A 20,819-nucleotide genomic window follows, 5' to 3' on the forward strand; every position below is an offset into this window, starting at 1 on the left:
TCCACATGCACATACAATTTGGCTGGAATTCGAAAACCATTTTTTTCAAGGAATAATGAGCGCCAGCATCATGCCCTCGGGGAGTGCTGGATCCTGGGTCCTCCCTGCAGTCTTCCTGAAGCATGGTTACGGCGCCGGCTGGGCTGTCAGACGGCCTTGCTTTGGTCCTGCTGTCACAGCTTCCTAAGTCAAGGTCACCTTTCCAGCACGTGTGGACCTCGCGCGTGTGTGTGAGGAGCTCTCCTTTTAGGAGCCGTCCCATGTCATCTGCACCCTCTTGCACCTGCTTCTCCCAAGTGTCACGTGTGATTCGCGCGTCACCAGAAAGAACAAAGGGGTGGGGGCAGGAGGCCTGATCTGGGAACAGCCTGACCTTGACCCACCCCAAAATGAGCTGGTTCCTCACCTGTCCTGTCCACCCCACGGGGCGAGGGCACTTGAAGCAGTGGGAGTGCGGCACAGGTAGAAGTTACTGTCGTGGGCGAATCCTGGTTCAGAACCCCTTCCTCTCGCTCTTTCCATCGGTGTCCCTGGAGGCCTGGCGAGGGGCTCTGGCAGCTTTGGTTCCGCTCGTCCCCAGGGGGGCTGTGGACTCAGACTTGGCGCGTATCTGTCACGTGTCCTGGCGGGTGTCCGGCCGGGGACTGTCCTCCCGCAGTACAAATGCTGAGCACGGGTTTCCCTCCTGCCCGCCGCGGGGATGGTGAATGCCACGTTGGCACCTCGCTCGGTGACCTCCGCGCTCCCTGCCGCTCGCTCTCACTGCACATGACTATTTGCAAATATTAGCATCTCAGGTCATTTCTCTCATCAGCGCCTTCGCAGATGACAGGCGGGCTGGTCATCCGGCAGCACGCAGCCCTTGTCCTTTGTCCCGTCACGTGTGCACCTGTGCTCCGGCATCTCCTCGGAGATCCGATAACCGCCCCTCGGTCTCCACCGTTTCCCAAGCGTTGGGTGGCTGGGGACGCTCTCCACCGAGGCCTCCGGGCTTGGGAAGGTGAGGGCTGCCTCGCGCCTTCCCGGAGACCTCAGGGTGTTCGAAATGGCCTTCCTGTAATGGAATCAATGTATCGGTTTAAAAGATTGATTTCTTGGCTTTGCCTATATCAAGCTTTTTAAAAAAATTCACATGATGCTTTAATCCAGAAATGCATACTGCTTAGGCAGTGAAAGCCAGAACACAGAGCCGTGGGAAATCGGTGTTGGTAAGGGGGCCAGGCCTCTCTTGCTGCTCTTCTCTGGGTGCGCCTGACCCCCTGCCGGCGGCTGGAACCTTCCTGAGTCCTCGGCTGTTCGCGGCATGAGGTCCTACAGCGTGTGCTGTGATGTGTATTATTTTTATCTCCTGTCTCCTCCATCCCCCACCCGTCATTAAATCCCTGTTCTAGAAATGTTTGATCAGTCTTCTTTTTCCCTAAACAAACAATAGGAATGGGAACTGTCAGAGGCTTAATTTTGCTATTACATATATTTGACAGAAAAGGGGCAAAAACGTGTCACGCTTTTTCCGCCCTTGTCGCCAGATCCGAGCTCAATTATTTACAGTTTGATACACACGCCGTAGAGAAGGATTCGGGATGCTTCCTCTCGGAGGGCGGGGATTGCGGGCCGTGCTGAACTCAGTCGGCTCCTTGCCGATGGGATTGTTTAGAGAGCCGGCCGCGTCTCGGGCCACGCGAGCCTGGCAGAGGGCCCGATGCCGGGGATGCTCTTGTTGGAATTGAATGCATTTGAAAGCAGCAGGTAGACGAGGAACTCGATAAGCAAAGTCTTCAATAAATAAAGTCAGCAAGCACCTTCTGCCGCAGTGCGCCAAGCAGCAGCGGGAGGCTCCCGGTTCCCTTGGTTTCTAGGCAGGACGTTGGCTTTGGGGCTGTAGGTTCCACCCCGGGCGCCTCTGGTGGGTAAAGACCAGAGAGCAGGACTGGGGCGGGTCCCGAGATGCTGGGTGTCCCGTCAGAGCGGCAGGTGTCACCTTCTGATCCTCACGCCTTCTGTGCCTCCAAGGGTACCACGGGCTTTTGCTTTTTCTGCCGCAGGAGAGGCTGGCACGCCGGAAGCCACGGGCCCCGTCATCGTGATCCCTCCGCGCAACAGAAGTGTGGTGGCCGGGTCCAGTGAGGCGACCCTGGAGTGCATCGCCAGCGCCAGGTAGGGCAGCCCCACGGAGCCCCGATCCACCGCCCCTTGGCTGGGAAGACGCTGCCACGGGTGGCCTGCGCCCCTGGCAGTGCCAGTCTCGTTCATCCCGATGGGCCGTGAGCACCACCACGGCCCGCGGGTGTGCTGGCTTCTCCCCAAGCCTCATCCTGCGACGTTCCTGTTGAGCGGAGCGCTCGCGTTGGAGAGCAGCGCGCCCCGGTGTAGCCGTGGTCCTGGTGGAGGCCCCTTCTCAGACGCTAGCCGAGCGGAACAGAGGAGAGCGGGTTTTAAGAGTTGAGCCTCTTCTCCTCTGCAGCCCTGGGTGTTCTCGGCCCAGGAGGGGGTCCCCCAGAATCGAGCCCCCACCATCATGCCTCCTGTGTTTATTTTAATCACCCTCTTCCCGAGCAAATGGCATCGTTAGCACTTCTGGTCCGTCGCTGCTGCAATTAGCCAGCCCTGCTCAACAGCCCTTGAGCAGCCCGTGTGGTGGATGCGGGCCCCGAGGGAGCGCAGTTCTGTCTGGATGGATTTTTAAATGTCCATCGTTCACCCACCGTGGACCCTGGTAGAATTAGCTGTGTCTGGCGGGCGCTGAGGCCTGAAAGGCCGTCACCATCTGCATGACCCACCACGATTGTCCCTAACGCCCTTCCTCCTCACAGGCCTCTGGAGGAGCTGAGGGTGACCTGGAAGAGAAACGGGGTGCCCGTCTCCAGTGGGCTGCACAGCTTTGGAAGACGCCTCACCATCAGCACCCCGACCTCCTCGGACACCGGGCCGTATGTCTGCGAGGCGGCGCTGCCGGGGAGCCCTTTCGAGCCTGCCAGAGCCCAGGCCTTCCTCTCCATCATAGGTAACGCCGTGGGCACCCGGGAGCACCCCCCCTCCCCAGTCAGTGGGAACTGCATAGTTAACACCTGTACTTCACCATCCTCGGCGTCACTCTGCACGTGGAAGGGAAGTCGAGTGTCCCTCCCAAATTCAGCCTATTTTTTCCCCAAGAATGTAAATGCATTAAATCCAATGAGCTGAGGTTCTGAATACTCCCAAGCAATGTTCTTCTGAAAACTTCCAGTCGGAAAGCTTGGAAAATAGAGTGAAACTCTGTGGCATGTTGGGTGTTCCCATCGTGGTTCAGTGGTTAGCGAACCCAACTGTACCCATGAGGACGCAAATTCGGTCCCTTGGCTTCGCTCAGTGGGTTAAGGATCCGGTGTTGCCGTGCGCTGTGGTGTAGGCCGGCAGCTGCAGCTCCGATTGGACCCCTAGCCTGGGAACCTCTGTATGCTGCAGTGCAGCCGTAAAAAGCAAAGGAAAAAAAAAAAATCCTTGGCTTGTTTGTGACCTTCCTGTGCTGGCCCTTCTGCCACTAAGCTTTTCTATAACTCCTGTTTGGCCGTTATGATCAGTGTTCAGAGATTAATTCGCATCATTTTTTTTTTTTTGACCCGGAAGAAAGTAAGTCTTGGATGTTGCCTTTTGTTAAATCAAAAAGTGAGAACAGAGCTGCTTCTTGGAACCTTGTGTCCTCCTTAAACCAGAGCAGGAAGAGACGAACTTGGGCCCATCTGAGCTGCTCTAAGTGCTGCCAGGTGTCGGTGTTTGGGAGTCAGCCTTGCACGCTGACCCGGGGAGTCCTCAGCCTCTCTTCAGGTTATGATAAGATGGCATTAAACTGTGAGGCTCGGGTCTTGACGTCTGTCGTTTTTTCAGCCCCTGTCACACTCTCGGCCTCTGTAGTGGCCGTGGTCCCCAGCACAGGGACCTGCACTAAGAGCCCAGGAACACCTCTGCTCGTCTCCTGGGTGCGGATAAGGGGGCCCTGGCGGGGACGGTCCCACAGGCGGAGCCCTCCCGGAGCAGCAGCTCCTCGTGTAGCACGCTTGTCACTTTGCAAACCAATTCAGAAAAATTAAAGCTCGCATTTTCATGAGAAATGACCGCGCGTGTGAAGAAATACTGCCTGAGAGGCAGTTGGCCTGGAGTGTGTCACTTTCCTGTAAATCTTTAGGAAATGGCTCTCCGGCCTGAAAACGACGCTGCCAAACTCATGGGACGCAGACCCTCGGAAAGACGTGCAGGAATCTTAAAAGCGTCCGAGGAGCGGCTCGGAGTCACGAGCCCTGTTGACCCTGTGCTGGGGAGCCGGGCCGTCCGCCTTTCTCCTCTGGATGTTGGCGGCGTAAACCAGCCCCCGTGCTCCGGGCGAGGCCCTTTCTGGGGGTGGGTGAGTGAGGGGCGTCACGGGCGGAGCCCGAGCTTGACTTTGTGTCGTGTGACCCTCCAGCAGACAGGGCTCTTTCGCGTCACACCGGTTTAAAATCGTTTAAACAAAGGGGCTGTGCGTCTCCCTGCAAACCAGCACGTTTGTTTTCATCATTCCTTCCAAAATACTGACCTCTATGGCGTGACCTCGGGTTTTGCCTTTTTGTCTGGAGTCCAGAGCAGGTTGTCCTGGGTTCCCCTGCGTTGCCCCCTCCCGGCGTTCGGGCTTTTAAAGGCACACAGGCACACGCGCCTCTGCGAGGTTGATCTAAACCCCTTTATTCACAGGAATTTGCTGCGACAGGTGGGATTTGGCAGAACGGTCCTGGGAAGGCCCGGAAGCGCCTCTGTCCGTGCGGAGCGGCCGGGAAAGCACAACCCAGCCCGGTGCGCGGGGAGGGTCCACGGGAAGAGGGGTGCCCATGCGGGAGCCCGGAGGCGCCGTGTGGGTGGACGGCGCAGAGCCGGATTGGCATCCACTTTCCTTATTTCCCTCGGGTGGGCCCCGACAGGCTGCCTGGGGCTGTTGATCCTGCCCATCGGCGTCCCTGCTCTGTTGCTTAATTTCTGAGCTTCGAACAGAACACAGGGTCTGACCGCAGATGGGGGGCCCAGGCGGGACGCTCCACGCTGCAGGGAGGGCGGCCTCCTGGGTCTGGCGGTCCCTCTGCTGCTCCACCCGCCCTGCCCTGAGCTGAGCCCGCTGCTGTTTCAACACCCTCTTCCTGACCTGCCCCTCCCCCTCTCCACGCACCCCCCCCACACACACACACACTAAGCACCCCACACCACGCACCCTACTCCGCACACCAAGCACCCACCACGCATCCTATACCATGCACCCCACACAGTAAGCACCCCACACCACGCGCCCACACCACATGGGGAGGCAGACACCTTGCCGGCCACCGTGTCCCTCCCCACCTGCTGCTGCAGCTCGAGTGTCCCTTTCCTTCCTGGGCCACCTTTTCTGGCTAGTGGGGGCCAGGATGCCCACTGTGTGGGGTCAGGGAGCCGGCTGTGTGGGGCCGGGCTCCTGCTGTGACAGGTTGCCGGTGCTGGGTTGAATCCCCCCAGAGAGAGGCGACAGCAGCCCAGGGGTGGGGGCAGAACCTGGAGCTTGTGCTCCACGCTGGCTTCCAGCGCTTTCCCGGGCGTCCGCGCAGTCGCCCAGCAAGAGCCGCCTTGGTAACGTGCTCTTTCTCTGCTGACCTCTTACCCTCCCCACGGTGTTTCTGTCGCCTTCCACTAAAGCACTGGCGGGACCCCGGCTAGGGCTGCTTCTCAGGGGGCCAGCCCCGGCCCCGCACGCCTTGCTAGGGACCAGTAGCCTCCCCAGGCCCTGCTCACCTGTTAGTGGTCCATGTGCCCCAAGGACTCCTTTCGCTTGTGGCCACTTGCTTCTGTGGACTTGTCACCAGGGAGGGGGTGGGCTGTCCTGGCCTTTGTCCTGCAGATGGACCCCCCCCACCCCTGCCCAGGACAGAGATGCGCCAGACCTAGGGGACGGCTCTGGGTCCCGACTCACTGCACCACTCGTTGCCTGGGGCCGCCGGTGTCCGCATCTGGCACAGTGGCCCTGCAGCAAATGATTCCAGCCTGTGGTGTTCTGAGCATCGCAGGACACGGTGGCAGCTGTGCAAGCTGGTGCTAGGACTGTGGAACACGGCACGCTGTCTTAGGGATTCACCAACGGTGGTGGCACTTTACCCCCGTGGTCACTGCCTCTGAAATCAGGGTGTGTCTCACCGCCCGTGGCAGGGGTGCTTCTTTCTGGGGGTAAGGGTGGTGGTGGCACCTCCTACCCACGCCTCAGCGCCTTAGACCCTGTGGGCGCAGCGGGTCTGCTTCCCCGTCCAGCCGACAGACCTGGTCCGGCCGGGCGTGTGGCTCACACGCGTGCCCTCCTCCAAGGGTGCCTCTCCCCACGCGCTGCCGCCTTCTCTTCTGCTCGGGATCTCGGGTGGGTGAGCGTGACGACTGAGCAGAGCTCTCTCTCTCCATCTCAAGTGTATTCTGGTTTTTCGCACACAAATCATTCAGAAACTTCAGTATCTTAAGATACTGCTATTAAACTAACAAACTCGTTGCCTGTGGCATCTCCATGGCCTTGGTGACATCAGTGGAGCCCCCTTGCCGTGTGGCACAGCACATCCACAGGTGATGGGGGGACATCTCCGGGGGCCATTCTGCCCACCCCAGTGGGCCAGGGCACCTGAGTGTGGGCGGTGAAGCAGGTGAAGGGCACACAAGAGGGTGCGCTGCCTGCTGAGGTGCTTCCTGGGAGAGAGGAGCCGACAGCAGGACGGGCCCTGCAACTCAGGCCAAAACCGGAGCCCGCCTCTGGGCGGGAGAGCCTGCGGGATGCTGCTCAGGACTGCCTGAGGCCCTGGGGTTGGAGGACCACCTGCAGGGCCCCTGGGGGCGGAGGACCCCCTGCGTGGCTGGCCTTTTCTTCGGTTCCACGTGGATGAGAACATTTTCCTGCTGACTTCATAGTGTTCGTTTCAACCCCCAGCGGCGTTGGCTGCCGCTGAGATAAATTTGCCGCCGTCCAGTGTGTGTCTGCGTTGGCAGGGTACCCTTTCTAGAAAGAGCTGTTGCCGATTAGCTAAGACTCGCACTTGCCCTTCGAAGATGGAGTGGACGCAAAGTCCGTGGCCAGGACGGCTGGTTCGCAGCAGACTCTCCGCCCCCTCCAGCTCGGTCGTTGCTGGCGGACGCGCCCGCGCTGTCCTGTCCGCAGAGCCGCCTGTGCGCAGGAGTGGCTGAGGGGGGAGAAGGGCCCCTGAGCTCTGTTGAGCTGGGCTGGCGTAGAGTCCGCAGGGACCGAAGTTGTGCCTGGGGGGATGGGGGGTTATGGAATCAGATCTGGAGCCAAGGGGGTCTTGGAGGCCTTCGGCAGCTCCACCCCTACTGTGCTCGCTCGGCCATCTGGGGAACTTTCTGGAAAAGGCAGGAGAATCAGTAACTAGTGAGCATTGCTGGCCTCCCCCATTTTCATCCACTAAAACAGGCCTGGGCGTTGGCTGCAGAGACACAGGGAGCACATGGCCGGCCTGTGTCTCTGCAGCCAGACGTGCCCGGGGCCTGGCGGCTCTGTGCTTGGTGCTACAGGGACTACAGGGCCGTGAGCTCAGGCCAGGCACCAGGGGATCTGGCCAGGTGGTGGGCACAGGGCTGGGAGAGGAGTGGCCCTGGCCAGGCCGGGGGCTCCCTAAGGCCCCTCCAGCCCCGGAGCCAGGTCTTGGGTCAGCTGGGGCCCGCCCAAGGTCACTGCATAAATGTCCCTTACCTCTGACCCCAGGCGGATTCCTCTTGGCACCTGGGGAAGCCCTGGGCACTGCTCAGCAAAGGTGGACATGGACCAGGGGCCAGGCAGCATCGTGGCAGCGCCCAGGGGTGGTCTGGCCTGCAGACTCCGAGCAGCCGTCCGTATGGATTTTCACCGTTGGAGTGCAGCTCCTTGAGTCTCAGGGGAGTTGTGCTGGGTGGAAGCAGCCACTTCCGTGGGTTACCTACCGTTTGCCTCCGTAGGTAACGTTCCTGAAGTGACGGAACTGGCACCGGAGAGCTGGGGGGGGTGGCCTGAGGCCGGAGGGGCCCTGAGGTGGGCGGGGTCACAGAGGGGCTGCGGGAGTGCCCTGCCGCCGCACAGACGGGCACACTTGGTAAGCATGCGAGGGACCAAACACACACACGCGCGCGCGCGTGCACACACTCGTACAGGCAGGCCTGGGCACGTGGGAGCGCAGCAGGCTGTCCTTTTGTGTCAGGATGTCGGTTGGAGTAGAGCCCCAGGCTGTCACCGCCGGGGGAGCTGACCGCAGGAGCGGCCGGATCTTCCCGTTACTCCTTGCAAGCGTGTGGGACTCAGAGGCAGATGCTCATGTTTTCACTTCATTCTTTTTTTTTTTTTTTGTCTTTATGTCTTTTCAGGGCCGCACCCGAGGCATATGGAGGTTTCCAGGCTAGGGATCGAATCGGAGCTGCAGCTGCCGGCCTACACCACAGCCACGGCAACATGGGATCTGAGCCCAGAAATTAATAATCACACAGAAAGTGACAATAGCTGCCTTTCGTTATCATGATAATGAAATCACGACTACCTTAGACTGGACGAACTTGGCCGTGTCACCGTTGAGTCCCTGCCAAATAAACGGAGAAAAACGTTGCCGTTTACTCGCCTAGGAAATTCACTGCTTGATACAACCAGTGCTTTTTTGGTGTTGAACGAGCAAGCGGGGTATCTGGAGATATGCAAGCGGCTGAGTTTCCTTTGCGGCTAAAGATGCACGAGAGGCCCGTTTTCTCTCTTCCTTTAGGCGTTATTTTGCATTCCACTGAAGTATTAAATCTTTATTTTGGAGAAGAAGAAATACTAAGACTTTAAAAAAAATGTGTTAATAGGCTGCCCTGTTCGCTGATGCAGGCTGGGTGCCTGGCTGTGGTGCTTTATTTGACATGCTCCGTGAGTTGTTGTTTAGTTTAGATACTGAAACAAACTAGCCTATAAAATACTGTGTTGTAAATATAAACCTTTATGAACCTCATGGGAGAGTCCTTCCAACATGTGAATTAAGATATTCCGTGATTCAAGCCCATAAACTGAAAAGTAGCCATGGCCCTGAGTAGCAATTTGCTTTCTGAAACCTTGGCCTATAAATCGCCTTTGGCCTCTGCTCCCCGCATCCCGAGTCTGTGTGCTGGACGGTAGCTCGTGAAGTTTTCAGAAGTAGTTTGTAAAGGGAGTTCAGACTCTCTGAGGCTGCAAAGGTCTCCTGGACTATGCTTCTTTTGCTGAGGGGCCGTTTTGTTTTCTTCTTGTTTAAAGAGCCACCGTATTTTACCGCTGAACCCGAGAGTCGGATTTTAGTGGAAGTGGAGGAAACCGTGGACCTCGCGTGTGGAGCCATGGGTGAGTGGGGGGCCGGAAGCGGGGTGCCGCCGGGAGGTGGGGGGTGGGAAGTGGCGAATCCAGGGCAGAGCCGTCCTCCGGTGGGAAACGGGGTCCTCGGCGTGGAGTAGGGCTCCGTTACTGCGCGTCCGACCCTGGGGGAGGCGTCTGACCTTGCTGAGCTCTTGTGACCTCACCTGCAGAGCAGGGCTAACAATATTTACCCAAGGGAACAGCAAGGAAAGCCCAGTCCCATCTGTCCCAGCAGAGACCAGGTCCCGTGACCCCCCGAGGCTCAGGGGCGGGAAGGCCCCTCCCATCCCTGGGGTGACTGGAGGGGCAGCCACAGCCGCGCTGTGAGAAGAGAGACCCGTCTAACGGCTCCGAACAGGACATCTTCCTGCTGCTCTGCCTTTTCAGCTGTGGGTCGGCTTCCTTTGCTCCCCAGGAGGTTCTGCCTTCTGTTCTGTGCCTCGATTCCTACCGGCCCACTGTCCCCACCGCACGTCCCGCACACGAGCCATTGCGCTAAACGCCCCGACCAGACAGATGCCGGCTTTTCCGGCAGATTCATAGACAAGCCCACGTTTATCATATTCCACGATATTCCATGGAGGCAAGAAAAGGCCCCTTCGTGTTAATTCCTGTCCGTCCTGAGGAGGGATCTTCGTCCAAGAGCTTGAAGGGCCTGGGTTGCTGACACCTCTGTCGGTCTTCAGATCAGCTCCTTCCGAGATTAACTTGCCCTACACGCAGGACAGCAAACCCTGGGAGAGCGCTCAGCCGGGACGCCGGCTTCTCCCTGAGACCCGAGGCCCTGGGACTCAGAACAGACATGTCAGGTGCCGCCACTTTCCGTTCCCCGGAAGGAGGGGGGCGCTGCCGCCCAGGGCAGGGCGGAGGGCCAGCATGGGGGTGGGGGGCACCCCTGGGTCCCTTCCTCCCCACCCGCCCTGCCTCCCAGGACAGCCTCCCGGCCTGGAAGAGCCGTTTGGCCAGGGGGCGGCTCTGGTGCCAGCCCCCACCCCTCCCCCGCCAGCGCCCTTAGCAGCCCTGTCCCATCTCTGTCCCCTGTTCTGGCTCTGCCGGGGGCAGCGGGGGAGGGGAGAGGACGGAGCCAGGAGAGGCAGGAGACTTCCGAGTGGAAACGGTCCCCTCTCTCTTCTGTACAAACACCAGCTTTTTAGGGCCAGCAGCTCTGTGAAGGCGAAGCTATAAAATATTTAGAGGGCTTCCGTTTTAGAAACGAGGCTGCAGTACTGCGGGGATGAGATTTCTGTTTATGACATGAAGTTGCCCCAAAATAGAAAGACCCGTCGGTCCCTGTGTACTAACAATTATTTTTCAGTGACTGACAATCCCAAGCTCTCCCCTTGACAGGAGAAGGTGCTCACGTGACGTCTCCAGAGTAAACGGCTCGTTAGGTGTAGGCTTAGGAAGGTAGACTGAGCGGGTCGTTCAGCGTTGCGCTGCCGTCGTGTAATTTACTGCTTTCTTTTAATTTTGACAGCGAAGGTATGGCAGCAAGTGAAGTGGTTATTCTTTATGAAAGCCACATCATGTAATTGCTATTATGAGATTTTACATGCATTGGGTATGCTTTTACCTTGAAGTGCATTTTTTTTAATTTCCTGATTTAATGACAAGTGACAGGAAACATGGCAAAGGCAAAGAAGAGAATCGGAGGATACATTACCTGGCGATATTCCACGACAGTAACTCTGTTTATTAAAGAAGACGGGTCACACCTCCATGGCGTCTTAGGGCAAGGGATTTGGGTGTGCCTTTCCCGACTCTTGTCAGGTGTTCTGAGCTCACTTGACATTCAGGGAGGCCACGGCACAGGTCCCTCTGAGATCTAGAAAGAAGCTCGGTTGTTTCTCCACTTTGCCCCGGGCCCTTGGCAAGCATGGGGGGCCCAAAGTTCAGGAACCGCTGTCTTTTTCTCTTTCTCCCTTTTTTAGGGCCACACCCACAGCTGATGGAGGTTCTCCGTCTAGGGGTCGAATCAGAGCTGCAGCCGCCGGGCTACACCACAGCAGTGCCGGATCCTTCACCCACTGAGCGAGGCCAGGAATCGAACCCACCTCCTCATGGATCCCAGTGGGGTTTGTGACCGCTGAGCCAGGACAGGAACGCCACGGACTGGCTGCCTTGAGAGCCTGGGTCTCTGGCTCCATGACGGCCTCTCTAATCTGCCGTCTTGGGTGGCCTGACCCTTCCTGGCTTCTAGGAGAAGGGACACAGTCTTCCCCCAGCTGCTCCCGGGCACCCAGAGGAGCCCCCAAGAGCAGGAGTCTGGCGTCTCCCAGGCAGCAAGGCCCCCAGGGAACAGTGTGCTGTCGCCTGGTCACTGCACTGACCACAGCCACGTGGGGCATGCGCAGCAGAGATTCTCATGCTCCCGGCCTCAGGATGGCCCCTTGCTTTACAGCCCGGGTTCTGCCCCAGGGCCTTGTCCACCGCAAACCCCCAGACCCAACCTCAGGCCATGTCTGGCTGGAGGCCGAGGCCCTCGCTGATGTCATCAGGAGGGTGCAGCTGGCCGCTGAGCCTCGCCCTCGTGGTCAGCCTTGGCCGGGGCTCGGCCCTCCACTCTCGGGTGCAGGACTCCCCTCGTCCTCTGCACCGGCATCGCTCTCGAGGGCCACGGCCGCTTTTCCACCTCCGTCTCCTCGCCCTGGTCCACGGGCACCTCCTGTGCTTGTCACGCACTCCGCGGCTCCCCAGCCCCGTCCCCTGCCACCACAGCCAACCGTCACTCGGGTCGCAGAGGCGGCAGTCGTCTCGGTACCGTCATTGTGCTGGTCGACGCAGTGCATCCAGCTTACGCCACGTGCCGGCCACTAGCGGTTTTGTGGATACTGATACGTAATGTTCGCCACGACCTTTGCAGCCCTGACCACAGACAGGCCGGGTCAGTGCTGGCGCAGCGGGCGAGGGCCGCCTGGACGCCGTGGCTCCCGTCTCTCCCGACCGCGACCCTGTCCCGAGCAGCCGAGTCAGGCCCTGCGGAGCACAGAGGCCCCCCCGACCCTCTGGTGGGCAGTCACGGCTGGACCGGGGCACCCGGCCGTGGGGGGGCGCCGGGAGAATCCACGGCCGCCGCCGCGCCGCCCTCATGCCTCTCCGTCCCCGTCCCCACAGACGATGAGCAAAGTGACAGGGACAGCACGCTTAAAGGGGCTGCCAGATGAGACAGCGGTGCCGACCTCCTGCCATTTCAGCCCCGGGAACGTTTCGCCGCAGTCCTCGTGCCAGGAGTTCTTGAACGTTGATTGTTTTAAATGCCCGATTATGTCCACGTCCACGCAGGGGTCCCCCCTCCCGCCCTCCAGTGGTACAAGGATGCCGTCTCCGTCCACAAGCTCCGGAACCCCCGCTACCAAGCGCTCCCGGCGGGAGGCCTGCGCATCCAGAAGCTGCGTCCGGAGGACTCCGGAATCTTCCAGTGCTTTGCCAGTAACGAAGGCGGGGAGGCCCAGACCTCCACCTACCTGGACGTCACCAGTGAGTACTGCCCGTCCCCGGGGCCGGGCCCTCTGGGCTGGCTTCCCGACCTTTGCCCCAGAGATGCATCAGAAAACACCAGTGTCCATTCCACCCCTGAGATGCACGGACGGGACTGTAGCCAGAGGTGGCCGGGGGGAGAGCCACCCCTCAGACCCCACGGTGCCCCCCTGCCCGGGTCCCCTTGGGAAGCCCTGCCGAACCCCAGGAGCAGGGAGCACACCCAGCCGTCCCCACCCCGGGCCCCTGGTCCCCAGGGCCTTGGTTCTCCCACCACTTGAGACACTGTTTCAGTGAGAAGTGGGGACAAACTCCTGATCTTTCTGGATGAAACTGGAAGGTCTGTCAAATGAGCCACTCATTCCTGTCCCGTTTCTTATTATCTTTTTCCCGTTTTTTATATTCATTCTGCATTTCGGTTTTACGGAGCAATTACAGGTCTTCTGTGACGTCCTTTTATGATCCCATTCACAGAAATGCATTGATTCTTTCAAAAATAAAGTAAAGGTTTTCATTGTATCTGTGGGTTTTCTTTTTAATCTCCCACAGTTACAATATTGTTCTTCTAAAACCAAGTAGAATTTAGCAAGTGTGGAATCCTGCCTTTCACGTGTGCCCTTTTGGAGGCAAAATGCTGCCCTGCTCACAGGCAGCAGCCGTCCCAGAAAGCAACCCCTGCGCCTGTGCACGGGGCCTGTGGCTCTCGTCAGCCACGACTGTGAAGAGACCGACCAGAGAGGTCTAGGCTCATGCGTTTGTTTTGGTAAAACCAGGACTCTCTTCCCCAGCCTGGCCCGGGCTCAGATCTCTTCCTCGCTGTGCAGGGCAGGAAGCCTGTACCGCTTCAAGCGGTAGAAATCACGCTGGGAACTTAAGCCGGAAAGTGAGTTTGGATCAGTCATAATTATCTAAGCCTGTCGGGGATTGGGGGGCCAGGATGTAGTGGGGCAGGGGGGCCAGGCTCTTTCGGAAAAGGCCAGATGGTACCTAGTCTCGGCTTCGAGGGACGCGGTTGCAGTTGCTCGTCCTCCCCTCCGCCCTCGGCGGCCAAGGCAGCAGCGCAGAGGCTTTTGAGCGCGAGGGCGTGGCCGTGCCTTCACCTTTATTTACAGAAGCGGGTGACCGGCCGGGTTGGGCCCCTGGCAGTGTCTGCAGACCCTGCTCTCCTGAGACACCCAGAGCAGGTCACCTGATTTCTCTCGGCCTCAGTTTTGTCCTCAAAACGGAAATAGCCCCCCCCCCCCCCCCCCCCCGGTTCACAGGGTTCTTAGAAGGGTCATTTTGGAAATTTAAAGGATGGTGCTGCCTAACCTGGTTACCACGGCAACTGGTGACCGAGCAGATAAACACGTGGTCACGAGAACGTGACGCACATTCGTTCTCTCTCTTGTAAGGACAGGGTTTTGCAAAACGGATTTTTTTTTTTTTTTGATTAGAGCCCCTGTAATGAAAGAAAAACATGGTGTGTAACAATCAATACCCACTCGTCCGCTTAGCAAATGTGTATTGAGCATCTGGGGCAGATCCTCTGGTCTGTGAGGCTCGGGTCAGAGCTGTGAGGAGGACAGCGAGGTTCTCTAACCCTAACCCAGGACGAGGGGCGGGGCGGGGGGGGGGGCGAAGGGCAGCACGTTCCAGCACGTTCTGTGAGCGCCCCGCAGAGAAAGTGCCTCCGGGGAAGGAAGCTCTGCGGGGGGTGGACAGAGGTTCTTACTGGAGCCGACGCCTGGAGGTGGAGAGGAGCCGGTGCTGCAGACTTGGGGATGTGGGGACAGGGGTGGGGTAACGGGCGGCAGGTGTGTGCAGGTGAGACAGGCCCAGGCTGTGGCAGGAGGTGGGCTGGCGGGGATGCGGGGCCTGTGGGGCTTCGAGGTGGGCAGTGGCCTGTGTCGTTTATGGCTTTCCAAGGATGCCCAGGGCCTGGTGCGGAGCGGATCCTGCGGGGACGAGCGGAAGCGTCGAGACCAGTGGGAGGCCCCTGGTCCAGGTGGAGGCACCCGAGGCGGGGGGGAAGCTGTGGGTCCAGGGTGCACTTTGGAGGTGGACAAGCAGCAGGAAGGGCAACTGTGCCCGGGCCAGAGTCCTGCCACCTCTTCCCCTGGGGCATCGGCCCGGAGACCGTGGGGACAAGGTCTGGGAGATGCAGCCGTGGGGTGGGGGGTTCTTCACAAAGTAGTGGGGGCTGGCCGAGCCCTCCCTGCGGCAGCCCGAGCTGCCCCGCTCGCCTGGTCTGGGCCGGACACTTGGAGGCTGGAGGCGCGTGTGGCCTCCCATGGACGAGGGGACCCACAGCACTTCGCAGAAATACTTTCCCAAAGTCCTTGGAATCTGGTTATTTTACTTTGCGGAACAGGTCCCAGAAAGCGAGAGACTGTCATCTTTTGGATAATGCTTAATATTCAGAAATTAGCTTTTTCGATTTTTTTTAAGTAATGAAAACCACCTATCTGGTTTCTCTCTCTTCGCTTTGACGTTCGTCTAAGCGCTTCTCCCCGCCCTTCCCACTGTGTGTCTCTTACGTCCCGAGACCGTCTGAGTCTCGGTTGTTACCGAGATGCCCGGTTCCTGGGGGACGTGCAGCGGGAGGGTGCGGCCGCTCCTGGGAGGGTCTCGTCTGCATCGCTGCGGTGTCCTCTGCGATCCGTTCTGTACAAGCCCGGGGGACGGGCCGCCGGGCGGGTCTGAGCATTTCAGAGGGACGGCACGCTGACTATTCCCTGTCCACCTCCTCTGCCTAGACGTTGCACCAGCCTTTACCCAGCCTCCGGCGGACACCACGGTGACGGACGGGATGACAGCCGTTCTGAGGTGCCAGGTGTCCGGGGCTCCCAGACCTGCCATCACGTGGCGGAGAGGTAGGCAGCCGTGTGCCACAGGGCGCGGCCATCAAGGGGGGAGCCCAGCCGGCCAGGGTCATGTGTGTCCCCCCATCCGCTCGCGCGGCGGGGAGTAAGTAGCCCCTGTTGGGGCACCTGACAGGGACCGGATGCCAGGCACGGGGGCATCGGTCCGGCCAGATCCTGTGTGCATGAGGCCACAGACTGGAAGCGGAAGCACATTTCTTTAAACTCTGCCAGCTTGGCTCTGCTGGTCAGGCCCTTGCTCGGTACCCTAGGCCTAAAGGGCTCCTTCCAACCCCAGGTGCCAGATTTCAGCCGTGCTTCCCCGTTGAGAAAGGAAGGACTTCCTCCTGGGTAACACTCAGAGTTAAGACGCGTATCCTGCTGTGTTAGGAAAGGTAGTTCTGGCCGAGGAGGCGGGGGGGGGGGGGGGGGGGGGGAGGGGTGTGCGTGCTCAGCAGGGTGCCAGACGCGACTGCACCTTCAGTTCCCAGGGAAGTGGCGGCTCGCCTGCCTCGGGCGCTCCTGCAGCTTCCGCAGCCCCGCCACCTGCTCGGCACCCCTGCTGCTCACAAACAGCACGCAGCCCGTCCCCGACAGGCCCGAGCTGAGTTGGGTTCATCCCCGTAGATGAACAGGTCTTGACCGTGTCGGGTAAAACTTCAAAACTTCCCTATTTGGGGGGAGTTCCTGCTGTGGCTCAGCAGTAACCAACCCGACTGGTGTCCACGAGGACTCGGTTGGATCCTGGCCTCGTTCCCCGGGTTAACCATCTGGCGTTGCTGCAGAGCTGCCGAGTGGGTTGCAGATGCAGCTTGGATCCAGCAAGACTGTGACTGTGGCAGAGGCCGGCAGCTGCAGCTCTGATTCGACCCCTGGCCTGGAAACTTCCATATGCTGCAGGAGCGGCCCTTAAAAAAAAAAAAAAGGAAAAAAACTTACCCATTTTTTCTGCCCGGAAAACCACTTGGTGACTTCCCAGCCCTCACAGGTCTGACTCATCTGCTCTACCAGCGCGTGTCGACGGGAGATCTGGGAAGCTCCCGATGAGTCAGGAGAAAGGGGTTCTTTCACTTTATGTGTTTTCCTCTTGTCGTCCCTGATTTAGAATATGTCATAAGAGCTTTATAGAGAACGTTTTCAAACGCGTAGAAATGTGGAGAACACGCAACAGAAGTCACCCACGTGGAACGATCACGCACACGGATCAGAATTGGTTCAACCGCATCTCTCAGTTTGGGGCCGTGAGGGTGTGCTTGGTTTCTCTTCTTCTCACCGAGGCTAAAGCAGACTGCCTTGGATGTTTTTACTTATTTATTGTCTTTTTCGCTGTTTTAGGGCCGCACCCACGGCATATGGAGGTTCCCAGGCTCGGGGGCGAATCGGAGCTACAGCTGGGGGGCCTGCACCACAGCCACAGCCACGCCAAATCCAAGCCACGTCTGCGACCTACACCACAGCTCATGGCAATGCCAGATTCTTAACCTGCAGAGCGAGGCCAGGGATCGAACCCTCGGCCTCGTGGTTCCCAGTCAGATTCATTTCCACTGCACCGCAACGGGACCTCCTGCTTTGCTTATTTTTTGCGTAAACTTTCCACTTTCTTCTGATGGTTTCCTGCAGTTATTTTCTCGGGGGCAACCACTCAGGTCTAACAGTCCTGTTTTCTCTGTTCCTCAGGAAACCAGATTTTGGCCAGTGGCTCTGTGCGGATTCCTAGGTTCATGCTCCTCGAGTCTGGGGGCCTGCAGATAACCCCCGTCTTCATCCAGGACGCGGGCAACTATACGTGCCATGCAGCCAACGCAGAGGGGTCCCTGCGCGCGTCTGCCACGCTCACCGTGTGGAGTAAGGACCCCCGTGCCCGTGCCGCCTCCTGCTCCTGGCGGCTTAATTGTCATCCGCGCCTGGGGTGTCAGCATGCCCTTGGACCCTCTAATCTAATCGGGGGACAGTCATTTTTTTTTTTACCACTGATTTAGAGAAATCTGTTGAGTAATTAATTTTTCAGCTTCTAAAAGAATAATGAGAAAATGTATTCCGAGATTTAACTGGGGACATTTCAGGAGAGAGAAAAGATTAACTTGTTAGTCAGTGGAGGGGGCGATGTTATCCCAAACTAGCTCAAACGTCAAAACGCCTGGGTTGGCTAATTTTATCAGCATCATAAAGAACAACGGGTCCAGAATTAAAATCCCAGAGGGAAGATTTTTTCCTGTACAATCCTGACAACCAACTAAGACACGCCTCGTGCACTACACGTGTCAGGAGTGAACGGAGAGAAAGATCTTGGTGGGCTTTCCAGCTGTTTTCTTTTTCTTCTGTTTACACCACAGCTCTCTGAAATGCAGCATGAATTGTTGTCCGGAACCTAAAGATTGGATTTCTAAGCATTTAGCCTCACTGGCTGATCAAGTTTTTCCTCCCTGCTTCATCCAAATCTCTATTACTAAAAAACTGTTCAAAATGCAAGAGACACGGAGGTCCCGTCATGGCTCAGTGGTTAACAAATCCGACTAGGAACCATGAGGTTGTGGGTTCACTCCCTGGCCTCGCTCCGTGAGTCAAGGATCTGGCGTTGCTGTGGCTGTGGTGCAGGCCAGCAGCTGCAGCTCCGATTCGACCCCTAGCCTGGGAACCTCCATATGCTGTGGGTATAGCCCTAAAAAGACCAAAAAAAAAAAAAATGCAAGAGATAGTACGCAGTAATAGATTTTGTAGGGCTGTCTATAGGAGGAAAGGAAATTTTAGCTTGCCCAAGTGAATAACTGGTGAAAGTACCGCCTTGAAGGAAAGTGAAACTGTTGTGCTCTGTTTCACATCTGGCCAGCGTGTTCTATGCCATACTTGCTGTCCACTTTGATAAGTGACCCTTTCTAATGTATTAGGTGTTCTAAAAATATCACGCGTTCAAAAGAAATGGATCCAAGTCCAATAGCGTGAAGAACTGAAAAGAGGTTTTGTTGGTGTGGTGGTCCGTTCTGCCACCCGTTTCTGACTCGTCACGTGTCCCCAGGATGAAGTGGAGAACTTAGGTCTGTGTCTCTGCAGGTCACTCAGTAAGATGCAAAGTCCTAACAACACTAGGGTGGTTGGCACGGCGCCGTGTGGCCTGCGGGGGGCGGAAGGCTCTTCCCAGGCCTTACCTCCCTGTTCTGTCCAAGCGTGTGGGACCCCCGCCTCCGCCTTCAGGGACCCGAGAGCCCAGCTCAGAGGCACGCCTGTGACGCCCCGCTAATAAGCAGTCGGGCCGGGCCCTGAACACAGATTCGAGATTCAGGTTTTGGGCTCAGTTCATGGTGCCAGAGCAGCACCCCCTAGAGGTGTGACGAGCAGGGACACCGCAGGGGGGTCGCCCGGACCTTGGCTGTGGCAGCTGTGGCCAGCTGGGCGGCCGACACAGCCCCAGTCCCCAGTCCTCAGTGGCCCCGCGGCATCAGGCAGGGACACTGGGCTCTGAGCCTCTGCTTTCCTTCTGATCTTTGGGAGACGTGATGCCAGGACACTCAGTGGCCTGTTGGGGGTTGAGGTGCAGCAGCGGGAAGGAGAGCCCCTGGCCGAGTCAGGGTGGACAGAGAAAAGCAGGACGGCCAGAGAGCTGATTTTCTCGGGAGAGGGTCCAGACTCTTTGCGGGCACGTAGAACCCACTAAAGAGCTGCCCACAAGCTTCCTTCTGGTTTTCCCCGGAGGGTGCAGAGGGCCCAGCGCGGAGCCGAGAAGGCTCGCTCTTGGTGTTGCTGGAAAAAGAAAAAACGAGGAGGTTTTGATGTCAGGTGACCGATCCCCCCCGCGCCGCGCCCCCGCCGCCCCGCCCAGGGAAGAGGGGCTTGAGCCTGTGACCTGAGTGTGACTTGTGCCCTTCCAGATCGGACGTCCATCGTGAGGCCCCCGGAGGACAGCGTGGTGATTAAGGGGACCACAGCGGCGCTGCACTGCGGAGCCACCCACGACCCCCGCGTGTCTCTCCGGTCAGCTCGGTCCCTTACCATTGGGGCGCGTTCATATTCCGTGAGCTCAGGAGCGCAGCAGAGATGAGAAGGGAGGCCCCGCAGGAACTCGGATTTCAGCCGCAGATCCCTGATTGCGGCGGCGTGCGGTCCCGGGCGCCGCTATTAATCACACAAATCCCATTTTCCACCCCAGCCTTATGTATTATTTACAGGGAGCTGTGTTCCACTCCGTGGCTTCAATACAGCTTTTCATGATTCCTCTGCCAAGGTTAATACACTATCTGTAAAACGTACTTGTCAGAGGCTGATAGTTAATGAGAGAAAAATCCAGAGGAATCGAATGGGATTCCAGCACTGTTTGCGAGAGGGCTGGGCTGGGCTCGTGGGCTTTTCCGTCCTCCGAGGGCGGCTGCCCGGGAGTCGGCCGTGGGGAGCTCCACGTGGGAGAGGCAGCTGGGGTTACCCAGCGCGCACAGGGGAAGACGCACCTGACAGAGGGGCCAGGGAACGTACAGATGCCCTCAGTCAGGGGTGGTGACATCCCGTCCTTGTTTGACTCAGACTGGAAGGTCGTGGTGAAAGATGGGACAGTCCGGGGAGACTCGTGGCAGCAGGCACTGATGGCTCTCGGTGGCCAGCATCTTCCTAAAGAGCTGCCACTTTCGAAATCGTTTTTAATTTTGAGAACCAGCCTTGAAAATGAATCTAGAAAAACATACTGCCGCCCTAGTATTTTCGGTGTGGCCTTAGCCCCGGAGGCACAGAGGGCACCAAATGAGAGAATCCAGGTGCCCTCCCCTCTGGCGTGCGTCACGCTGAGCGGAGGGCGCTGGCGCTGGCTCTGGCGCACGCGTCCCTGACTGCATCTGGAGACGCAGCCGTCCGCTCACTCTTCTTGGCAAATCATGACTTTCCAGAGCCCTGCCTGGCTCGCTCGAGTTCCCCGGAGCTCAGAACCCAAGTCTGGCCAAGTTACAAGGGTGTTGAATGCAAAACAAACAAAACCCAACAAGTTAGAGAGTGCCCCGAGAATTCCTGGATTCTGGAAAAGAATCCGTTTCCAGGTGATTTGGGAGTGTCCCCTGTCACCCGAGGGAACAACAGAGGACAGGACAGGCGGGCGGGTTTCCTGATGCCCTGAGGGCACACCCGGAACCCCCAGGACCGTAGTGGTTTTCGCGCAGCTTTTTACTGCGATGAAACAGACA

The 20,819-nt window shown here is 58.3% G+C and overlaps 1 protein-coding gene across 7 annotated transcripts in view; it reads left to right on the top strand.

Annotated features, from left to right (window-relative positions):
• Positions 1 to 20,819, top strand: part of SDK1 (sidekick cell adhesion molecule 1) — an 823,726-nt gene that overhangs the window by 589,400 nt on the left and 213,507 nt on the right. For all 7 annotated transcript variants that reach the window (XM_085016314.1, XM_085016312.1, XM_085016308.1 and 4 more), the window contains exons 6-12: positions 2,043 to 2,154; positions 2,811 to 3,001; positions 9,248 to 9,331; positions 12,626 to 12,820; positions 15,559 to 15,675; positions 17,341 to 17,508; positions 19,527 to 19,629. In XM_085016314.1, the coding sequence (XP_084872440.1) occupies positions 2,043 to 2,154; positions 2,811 to 3,001; positions 9,248 to 9,331; positions 12,626 to 12,820; positions 15,559 to 15,675; positions 17,341 to 17,508; positions 19,527 to 19,629 (970 nt within the window). The remainder of the gene's footprint in view (positions 1 to 2,042; positions 2,155 to 2,810; positions 3,002 to 9,247; positions 9,332 to 12,625; positions 12,821 to 15,558; positions 15,676 to 17,340; positions 17,509 to 19,526; positions 19,630 to 20,819) is intronic.

The sequence above is a fragment of the Sus scrofa genome, chromosome 3, assembly GCF_054392235.1.
Source record: "Sus scrofa isolate SSC_HxYL_T2T_F1_AM1 chromosome 3, Sscrofa_HxYL_maternal_Yorkshire_Landrace_v2.0, whole genome shotgun sequence".
Lineage (NCBI taxonomy): Eukaryota > Metazoa > Chordata > Mammalia > Artiodactyla > Suidae > Sus > Sus scrofa.